This window comes from Amyelois transitella, chromosome 12 (genome assembly GCF_032362555.1).
Source record: "Amyelois transitella isolate CPQ chromosome 12, ilAmyTran1.1, whole genome shotgun sequence".
Taxonomy (NCBI): domain Eukaryota; kingdom Metazoa; phylum Arthropoda; class Insecta; order Lepidoptera; family Pyralidae; genus Amyelois; species Amyelois transitella.
Window position 1 is genome coordinate 9,459,222 of NC_083515.1, and position 10,501 is coordinate 9,469,722.

The 10,501-nt window shown below is 36.4% G+C and overlaps 2 protein-coding genes across 2 annotated transcripts; one reads left to right on the plus strand and one right to left on the minus strand.

The window, feature by feature from the left end:
- Positions 1–1,505: 1,505 nt before the first annotated feature.
- Positions 1,506–3,596, minus strand: LOC106142490 (cancer-related nucleoside-triphosphatase homolog). Its single transcript, XM_013344265.2, has 4 exons — positions 3,414–3,596; positions 3,071–3,327; positions 2,388–2,579; positions 1,506–2,029 (listed from the first exon to the last, which is right to left on the minus strand). Exons 1-4 carry the CDS (start codon positions 3,457–3,459, stop codon positions 1,955–1,957), a joined length of 570 nt encoding a protein of 189 aa, XP_013199719.1. The 5' UTR covers positions 3,460–3,596; the 3' UTR covers positions 1,506–1,954.
- Positions 3,597–3,870: 274 nt separating this feature from the next.
- Positions 3,871–10,303, plus strand: LOC106142489 (probable enoyl-CoA hydratase, mitochondrial). Its single transcript, XM_013344263.2, has 6 exons — positions 3,871–4,089; positions 5,776–5,952; positions 6,620–6,768; positions 8,205–8,409; positions 9,368–9,555; positions 10,091–10,303. Exons 1-6 carry the CDS (start codon positions 3,984–3,986, stop codon positions 10,154–10,156), a joined length of 891 nt encoding a protein of 296 aa, XP_013199717.1. The 5' UTR covers positions 3,871–3,983; the 3' UTR covers positions 10,157–10,303.
- The last annotated feature ends 198 nt before the right edge of the window (positions 10,304–10,501 follow it).

The following is a 10,501-nucleotide window of genomic DNA, read 5'->3' on the forward strand; positions in this document are numbered from 1 at the left end:
ATATGCCAAGGCAACTAGTTGTCGTAAGCTTACAGCAAAGTTACTATCTTGTCCGTAGCGCACCGATAATCCAAACTCTTGTATTCGCCTCCATACGTTTTGTCCTAAATGAAATAAACATCCGTTATGAAGAGCGTCCGGAAATTCAATTCTAACCGCGTTAATAACGGCTATTTCAAAATCCGTCATTATATGATTCGGGTTTAATTGAAACCCCTCTTCAGCTGCGTAAGATTTCAGTTCTTGAAAAAGGTGCATGTATGCACTTTCAGTTTTTGACGTCATTAAACAATACATCAAAGGCACAATTTTTCTGTGATCATCTATTCCAATAATACCGTGGATGGAGTATATCTGTTGAAATATCCAAGGGCAAGTTTTAAACGTACCATCCATAATCCAAATTAATGATTCATGTAAAATCTTTATATTTTTTTTTGTACAAAAAATTATTATTCGCTGACCGTCATCAAATGATAGATCGCGAGCCAAGAATGCTTCACCAGCGGCTGTCTTATGATTATCTGGAAAGTCAATTTCGTCCAATGTGGATGGTTCTTTTGGCTTGTCCTTAGCCCGAGCACGTTTCACAATTTGTCTTAATGCGTTTTTGTTACTTATAGAGCATGCACTTGTACTGGGTACTTCTAATAAGTGCTTATTGATAAGTTGCGTTGGTTTATCACTGCTCGCCGCCAACGCATCCTGTTTGAGGTTGTTCGATAATTTAATTGCATCTATCTTGTTAGGAGACGGTGCATGAGAATGTTCACTCATTTCTTTGATTACATTATGTACACCAGAATTAGCTGTTTCTGTTATTAATGTGCTCGAACAAAACTTATCATCTTTTTGATTACAGCACCAATAACATTTATTTTTCACTTTTTTGTTTAAATAAAAACAATAGCCACCACAAATTATTAACTCTTTTCCGCGATTAGATTTTGCCACTACTATTGATGCCGACATGTTTCCGACTGCAGAAGCATTTGTCTAAGTACCTAACAAATAATTTATAACTAAAGTTGGAATATTGTGGGTATTAGAAAAAAATTTTTTTTTCAAATACCATAGAAATTTTTTTTTTTCAAATTCCTACGATTACATAGTACGTAGATATTCAAAAATGCCTATGAGATTTATCAATAATGAAAAATAATAATAAACATTGTTGATTGCCACTAAGTAGTTATCATTTTATTATTAGATGTGGTTTTGATTACCTTTCGATACAACAAGCCATCGATGTAGCGTACAGTCGAGGCAGAAACCCGTCGAGGTAAAAATCTTTCGAGGTAGTGATCTTTCGAGGTAATGACCCTTCGACAAAGCATACCATCGAGGTAGGGACATCGAGGTATCGAGCTTCGAGCTAACGTCATTCGAACCTGAGTACGAAACCCAACATCCATACATCCATACAAACTTTCGCCTTTATAATAGTAGTAGGATATTTTACAGGTGTTTACAAAAGTGGGGATGCAAATGAATAATAATGAAAATAGTTTTATATTGCCATTTAATATTATAACAACATAGATCAACAAACTTGTTGAGTTACCATACTTGGATATTGTCAAAAGTACAAATTTTGTAATGCCATTTTAGATTTTAAGATTTTATTTTAATGCATTGCCAAACTTTTGGAGACTAGGCACCTATTTATATATTTAGGCAGATCATAAAAACACATTTCAATTAACGACGACGCACTTCACATAAAATCGCAACTTTTCACAATGCTGCTTATGTATTTTGTTAATAATTTAATTGTACTGTAATGAGGGACATCAGTGTCAACAGTAATTCCGCTTCTCCAACCCAAAAACTAATCACAGCTGCTGTTTTTACAATTTGTCAAATCATTTCTATTTATTTCTAGAACCTTCTGTGAATAATATTGACCGTAATAACAAAAATTTCCTTATTACAGTACCTACTTGAACAGTTCTCATACAAAGTTCAATGTCTTTTTCATTTCTTCCAAGATGATCTTGTCAATTGTATTCCTATTCTCTCTTGTTACCTGTAAAAGATTAAATTATGATGTGTGAACTACCTTCATATTTATTACTTTTATTAAATCAATCAATCAATATGTTTTTATTTGTGAATAGGTACAGCCCTGATAGTTATGCGGGCTACTAAAACGCCATAGTCCATACCATGCTGTGGGGACAGACTCCTCTTTAGAGGGATTATGACATAACTGTGCTTAACACCAGATAACTTATTGATGAATGATAATATGCTTATTTTCTCACTTTCTAGCCTTAAAGCTAACTGGAGTGATAGAAAGAGAGAGAAGATAATATTCAACATTCAGAAAAAAGGAACAGAAGGATGATCAGTTAAATTTAAAATTGGCCTCTAACTCTACATACCATAAAAACTTTGGCATGTCTATGATTCCTTATAGCTTCTATAAGATTATCACTCTTCCTCGCAGGTATTGTGGCAAGAACTATGTTGTTTGATGTATCGCTGAAAATTTCTTTCACTTTGGATTTGAATGGCTGACTGAAGAACTCCATTTTACCTATTTCATCAATCACCATCAAGTGGTTAGCTTCCATCTGAAAAAAAAAATAACACTATCTCCAAGAGATTTGTCACCATGTTTTACTACTAACTGTAGCTCCCAAATTTAAGTAATTTTTTTTTTAATTTACCTACTTACAACAATGGAGGTAGATAGGTATTTAATAAAAGTTCTTTACATACAACATTAATTGTTTACCAAAATAAATTGAACCATGTAATAATTATAAGTTACCTAAGCTTAACACACCTAACGGACCCAGCTTTACAACAAACTTAAGAGTGTACAGACAATTCTTATTTTCAATCTCATCCTACTGCTTGTTTTATCGCACCTAACAAACCCACTTTTCTTACATGAATAGACGAATAGACTCACTATACTCACATTCTAGAGACACCCCTACTATACTAGACACCTTTAAAAATGATCCTAGACAAAGATCAAGTTCCTTATTTCCACAGAGCTTACACAATGAGTCGACGCGCTCATTTTACAGAGAAAATAGTTAACAAAAATATAGACCTTTTGCAAGGAAGGCAAAGCAATTTTCTCGAATTCTTGAACAGTGACTCCATACTTCCCAACTTTATACTTTGCAGGGTTACTCAAGAGTGATTCTTCTCTTGCTAACGGTCCTCTTTCACCGTCCAAGGTGACCACATCAAAACCCTCTCGGACTCTATTCCTCCTGACTTCTTCAGTGTAAAATCCTGATGTAGGAACTCCTTTCTCCCGCAGCAAAGACGAGATTTTCTTCGTCAACGTAGTCTTGCCTACTCCTGAAAAGCTGTTGTTTGTTATGAAGGTTTATGCTTAAAACACAGATAAAGATTTTGTGGATAAATAATGCAAATTATAACCTAACCAGGGTCCCCGGTAAGTATGAAATACTTGATGTTGGTCTTAGACATATTTTTTAAATAATCTCTTAATGTGTGTGATAATTTATTCACTCATGGAATTTTATTGAAAAGCACAAAGCAAAGCACAGCAAGTGTACTAAATTATGTTTATGAATGAAGTAACACAACACATTGACAGAACAGCTGACGTGAAGCAAATAGCCAACTGAATGATAGATCAACAAAGGTCTTGCCAACCTTTTAAACTAATTAGATTAATAATGAATATTGCGTTCTTGATAATGAAAAACCAACATTTTTAGTTCGAACTTACTTACCTAATTATAATTTTAATTGAAGAATATAAATATGCTTATGTATGCAAGTCTTACATAATTTGAAAGTAAACTAAAGAAAAAAAGCGTATTTGGAATGAATCTTTAACTAGTTTTTTTTTTTTGTTATCACTCACGTCATGTCATTTTATTATCAACGCCGTTTCCCAACCAAGCCCCGAACTGAGTCGCCGATTCAAAGTTCACTTTCGAAGTTGTTTTTCCCGAAACCAATCTGCAAACTTTTTTTTATAAATAATGGCATCCACGTCTTATTTCGCTCGTCTTCTTATAGGAAAAAGTGTTATCAATGCCCGCCATACAGTAGGAACTAACACCAAATTTGTGAAATTTTATAGTGCTGGTATGTAATAATTTCTACCATATCTATTGTTAGTAGGTTTTGTGATAAAAGTAAATACCCGTACAATATGAATCTAATGAACATGAATATTATAATCAAAGTTTATATAAATCTATATATTTTTTTTTCATAATATACATGTTTGTTTCTAAAAATACTTTTCAGTATATAAAACTTTTTGTAAATTAAAAAAAACAGTAATGTAGCATATATCAACGTACATCAAACAATACATAGGCAACACTTCGGACTGTTGGCTCTGTATACCCCGTTAGGGATTTAGACGCGATTATATGTATGTATATAAATACATATGTATAATCCAAAGCCATGATTGAATCTAGTATGTACACACACAATTGCCTCTTTCCCAGAGGAGTAGTCACAGACTGCCAACATCTTTCCATTTGTTCCATTCCATCCCTTCACATTCAGTCATGTACATACATACATATGATCACATCTATATCGCATGCAGGTAGACAGAGCCAACAGTCTTGAAAAGACAGATAGGCCAAATTCATCATTTTGACTTAATGATAGAATTGGGATTCAAATAGTGACAGTTGCTATCCCATCGCCTAAAAGAAGAATCCCAAGTTGAGAAGCCTATCTCCGACTTGCAGCCCAGTGTTTTTCAATGACCATGAACTTTACAAAGATTTTTATTTTACTAAACCCAGATTGAGTAAGCCATGTACCTAATATCATGGAACCAATCTTACCTCATCTGTGGGACTTAGAAACATGGGAAATTTAGATTACCTAAGTAAATTCTGAAGTAAGTAAAGGATTAGGCAATCCACTTTGAAGCTTGCTTGATGAGTTCTTTAGTTATCTCTTACTACATTCACAAAAGAGTGGCATCAAAAGCACTATATTACTCATCATACACAATTTTATATCAAACCTACTATTTTAATACTGTTCTTATTATAATCATTACTATCTTCAGTATTACTTATAACTTTGTTATTGTTGCATAAGTAAATAGCATTACAGATAAAATATTTAAAAATTGTTAATAACATGATAAAAGATGTGAGGTGGGTCTTCTTATCATCATTGTCTGATAACAATAATTAAACTTGTGACTTTGACCAAGCAATATGGCATGATAACAATAGTATCTCACTAAGATTTGAATTTGAATAAAGTTGACAAAATGTGATTATTATAATAATCTACCTAATTTAAATAAAGTAAATTTTTTAACCAAGAACTAAAAAAAATATTAACATAAAAATTTATCTTTACTGTCATTAAGGATCAAAGTTCCACACTAAAAAATATATAAACTAGCTTAATCTAGGCCTTCTCTCCTGCAGAATTTTCAAACAAAAATGTAGACACTGTTTGACCTTGGGTAATTAACTATATCCAAACAAAAAATCGATCAAATGGTTTAGTCTTGAAATCATAACAGGCAGACATCTACTTGAAATTTAGCGTATATACATATAATAAGAGTCTGTAGCTCATCGATCAAATCTAGTAAAAGCTCAAAGTTCCCGTAGGATTTGCGAAAAACCTGCATTCTTTTGTAATTGGCGCTAAATCCACGCGCGTAAGTGGCGCTAAATAAAAAACGCGGGCGGAGCTGCGGGTAAAAGACGGCTAATAGGCAACAAAAGCTACTTACAAAACTGAATACCTGCTAAAGTTTTCCAACATCTCACTCCACAGCACCCACATATGAAAACATTAAGATAGACGTTGTTGGCACCAAGAAGAATGTGGGACTCATCCAGCTGAACCGGCCCAAGGCTCTGAACGCGCTCTGCAAACCTCTCTTCGTGGAACTGGGTAAAGCTGTCGTGGACTTTGACAAAGATGACAGTATTGCAGCGATTGTCATCACTGGTATGTTTTTTAAGAATTGAAATTTAACTGACATCTTACCCTTCTTTCAACCGTCTTCAAAAAAAGAAGGAGGTTCTCAATTCGACCGTATTTCTTTTTATGTCAGTGTGGTCATATCTGAACTCTTCTTCCTGGCTATGGTCATGTTTGCTTCTTGACCTCGGACCCCCATGTCTGCCTATAAACACGACCTTGGATTGGATAAGTCAGAATGAGACTGCCTACTGACTTCCGCCACCATAAAGGAAGCCTTCCTCACCAATATTTGATTACACAATCAGTTGACCAAATGTGTAGGTTTTCTCAAGATGGTTACCTTACCTTAAGATCATGGTATCAGGCAAACTAATGTATTTATACAACTCTGGTACATACATAACATATCGTTTGGTACATACATATATGGCCAACCTGTGTACATCATTTTTTTTTTAGTTGAGGACGTTTCGGGTCCCGTAACTCACTTAAATCACAGTAAAAATAAGTAAGTTCCGGCCTCCGCGGCACGCGCGACGCCGATTTTATCGCGCGATAACTATCGCTTTTTATTATGACCTGAAACGGAACAGCGTTAAATTTTCGCGCGATAAAATAAAAATATGCGCGTGCCTTGCTACGATAGCTAGTATTAATTATATTAATATTTACATTGTATATTATTTTTCAGGTAACGAGAAAGCGTTCGCGGCCGGCGCCGACATCAAGGAGATGCAGAACAACACATACAGCTCCAACCAGAGGCAGGGCTTCCTCAGGGAGTGGGAGGACGTCAGTAACTGCGGGAAACCTGTCATCGCGGCGGTGAATGGGTTCGCGGTCAGTCTCTCACTTCTTCCAATGACCATTTCCCTGCCCCCCCTTTCATAGCCTTTTATATGTGGAGACACCCATTTACTTTTCGGGGTTAGGTACTTTATCTTATATATAGGTATAATTCTTGTGTCACAATGTTCGTTTCTTTCTCATGGGTGTCGTAAAAGGTGACTAAGGGATAGGCTTACATACTTGTGATTCTTTTTTTAGGCGATGGGCTACCAACCTGTCACTATTTGGATCTCAATTCCATCATTAAGCCGAGCAGCTGAATGTGGCCATTCAGTCTTTTCGGGACTATTGGCACTGTCTACCCCGTAAGGAATATAGACGTGACTTTATGTATGTATATATGTACAATGTTCGTTCCCGTACTCCTCCGTAACGGCTTGACCGATTCTCATTAAATTTTGTGAGCATATTGAGTAGGTCTGAGAGTCTGCCAACATCTATTTCTCATACCAAGTGAAAAGGGTTGTCCAGCGTTAACATTTTTTTTTACCAGAAATTATTTAAATATTATTTATATGGCAAAACAACGTTTGCCGGGACAGCTAGTAATTATATTGTATAAGTGTTGATTAATTGCCTATAAATTATTTATTAAAAAACAAATGTCTATAGCAATATCGGATAGTGTAACTTGCTAACGATGAAAGAATTTTGCAAAAGGTTAGGAAGCTTCGGACTTTACCCGCGTCTCAAACAAATAAATTCACAAACGCTTACCTCTTTATAAGTAATATTAGTTAAGATAAACGCCATTTATAGAAGTAAGATCCCAGCATTAAAGAATAGGACCGCTCTTTCTGTTTCCCGTCGATGTCGTAATGGCCGACTATGGGAACAACGAACCGCTTCCTCAAAGGTGTTGACGTGAAATAGACAGCTCAGGTCGTCAATATACAGCCATATTCGTATTATAGTGAGTAAAATGAGAGACAGTCATTTGAAGTATAATGAAAAAAGATATTGAACTGACATCCGCAACCCGCTTATGTGCTGTGTGGTTCCCGGCACCAATACAGAAAAGAACAGGACCACTCTATGCCTTACCCATGGATGTCGTAAAAGATGACTAAGGGATAGGCTCTTAAACTTGGAATTCTTCTTTTAGGCGATGGGCTAGCAACCTGCAACTATTTGAATCTCAATTCTATCATTAAGCCAACCAGCTGATCGTGGCCTATCAGTCTTTCAAGACTGTTGGCTCTGTCTACCCCGTATTGTAAATAGACGTGACTATATGCATATATGTATCCGCAACCCAAAGGTAGGGCGTCCTTGAAAACCAAAATACATATATATATAACTAACTTGGGTAGTCCTGTCGTGCCGCTGGTTGAAAGCAAATACAGAGTTGTATCTTCCGGGTCGAAATCTGTTACCTTGAAACCGTCCATAGGTAAACTTATTTATATATAACTTGTTTATTTCAGCTCGGCGGTGGTTGCGAATTGGCTATGCTTTGCGACATCATCTACGCGGGAGATAAGGCGAAGTTCGGTCAGCCCGAGATCAACATTGGCACCATTCCTGGAGCTGGTGGCACCCAGAGACTGCCCAGATACGTTGGCAAGTCTAAAGCCATGGAGATCGTCCTGACTGGTAACTTCGTTGATGCTCATGAAGCGGAGAAAATGGGTGAGTAATTCATGTAGTTTGTCGGCTTTGTTGCACAGGTCAAGATTAAGGTCAGGTCAAGAGTGCCCTAAACCGAAGAGTTTGCATGGAGAGAATGATGACTATGGATGTAGCGAAAGAACAAATAGATAGATTTAGTCTTTGCCTACCCCTCCAAGAAAGTGGTGTGATTTTATGTATAGCACAGGTTATGAGCCTCTGAGCTATATGGTCACGAATGTTTAAAGGCATATGTCATATCTTCTCTTTCTTTTTAACATTACCTCGACACATTGATTCGGTGCCCCCTATTTTAAAATACTTGCTATGAATATAACAGTTTCAAATCCCAGCAATGAGTTTTTCTGAGTGTGTACATTAGTTTTAGTGCACACCGTTGCTCTTGACACGGTGAGGTAACCTGCATATTCAGGCAACTGAATGTGTAACCTTGATCCAATACGGATGAGGTCTTGCAAAGGTTGTGGAAGTCAGTCTCAGATGGGAGCCTCATTGTGTAAAAACCTGACTCATCCAATCCTGGATCATGTTCAAAAATGCGCATCCCGGTCGTGAGGTCGTAGAGGTGAGTAAGTCGTAGAGGTGTGGATGCAATCGGGACTGATGCCAGGATGAAGGAGATTTACAATAAAAAATATATACTAAAATTGAAATCTATACTAATATTATAAAGCTGAAGAGTTTGTGTTTGTTTGAAAGCGCTAATCTCAAGAACTACTGGTTCGAATTGAAAAAAATATTTTTGCGTTGAACAGACCATTTATCGAGGAAGGCTTTAGGCTTCACTATGCAACTATAAAGAGCAAAGAGATAATGGAATATGTGAAAAAAACGGGCAAAATTATTCATCCTTGAGGGCTTCAATGAAGCCCAAAATAACAATTCCACGCGGACGAAGTCGCGGGCACAGGTAGTCAGATATAATTATTTATTTACACCTTCATTAATCATTTTACAGGGCTAGTCAGCAAAGTGTTCCCAGCGGAGAAGCTTCTAGAAGAGACAATCAAACTAGCTGAAAGGATCGGCACGCACTCTCCCCTGATCGTCAAGATGGCGAAGCAGGCCGTCAACCAGGCGTACGAGACCACACTGAAGTCGGGGCTGCAGTTTGAGAAGTCCATCTTCTATGGAACTTTTGCTACGGTGGGTATTTTGAAAATGTAGATGCTTCTTATAGAGAAGTTACTAGATGGAGTCACTATTAAACAAAGGAAAAAAGGATCGGCCATACTGAAATCAGAACTGCAGTCTGAGAAGTCTTCTGTGGAACTTTACTTACGGCGGGTACTTGAATAAATTAATGTGCGTTTTATAGATTTATAGAGAAGTTTCTAGACGATCAAAATAACTAGCGGAAAGGATTGACACACACTGAAATCCGGGTTGTAGTTTGAGAAGTCCATTTTCTATGGAACTTTTGTGACGGTAAGACTCCTTCATTTCGGAACCAACGGACATTTGTAACAATTACTGGGTAGAAAGAGTTGACAGTCACTGGCTGGAAATCCATGTTTAGCTGGTGGTTTAGTAAGATAGACAGGGTTTGGTAAAAAAGAAAATCCTAAGTTTTTAAGTTATGATTGACTTTTAAAATCTATGCAGGAGCAGGTAAAGGTTTTTTCTTCGTTCACATTCCAGAATGGAATCAAAATAAATTCCTATTTCTTTTTTTTTGCAGGAGGATCGCAAAGAAGGTATGACTGCGTTCATTGAGAAGAGACCCCCTAACTTCAAGAACGAATAATGTATCTATTGTCCAATCAAATCAAACTGTACTGAATTTATATTGAACTTAGATAAGGAAAAGTGCAATCAGAATTTATTCCACTTTTATAATTGTTTAAAAACGTTTACAAGTTATACTTATTAAAATGTTTATTTTTTTCTTTAACTGTTGTTTTTTTTATCCGAATTCCACTAAATTATCGGATGGACCAACAAGTGAGCAGCCATCTTTTAACAATTGCCAATGGATGGATGAGAAAAGTCTTACATAATTGATAAATGACTGATAGATAAATTGAAATTGGTTTGTGTAGGAGCAGAGCAAGTAGGCTAGGTTAGGCTCGGGGAAGAAATTTGATAACAT

Bases quoted from the DNA above. Each gene is read 5' to 3' on its own strand.
- LOC106142489 (XM_013344263.2), top strand. From the start codon at position 3,984: ATGGCATCCACGTCTTATTTCGCTCGTCTTCTTATAGGAAAAAGTGTT. The intron at 8,410-9,367 runs GTGAGTAATTCA...ATCATTTTACAG, and splicing joins TCATGAAGCGGAGAAAATGG to GGCTAGTCAGCAAAGTGTTC. The intron at 9,556-10,090 runs GTGGGTATTTTG...TTTTTTTTGCAG, and splicing joins TCTATGGAACTTTTGCTACG to GAGGATCGCAAAGAAGGTAT.
- LOC106142490 (XM_013344265.2), bottom strand. From the start codon at position 3,459: ATGTCTAAGACCAACATCAAGTATTTCATACTTACCGGGGACCCTG. The intron at 3,328-3,413 runs GTTAGGTTATAA...ACAGCTTTTCAG, and splicing joins CATACTTACCGGGGACCCTG to GAGTAGGCAAGACTACGTTG. The intron at 2,030-2,387 runs GTATGTAGAGTT...AATCTTTTACAG, and splicing joins GACATGCCAAAGTTTTTATG to GTAACAAGAGAGAATAGGAA.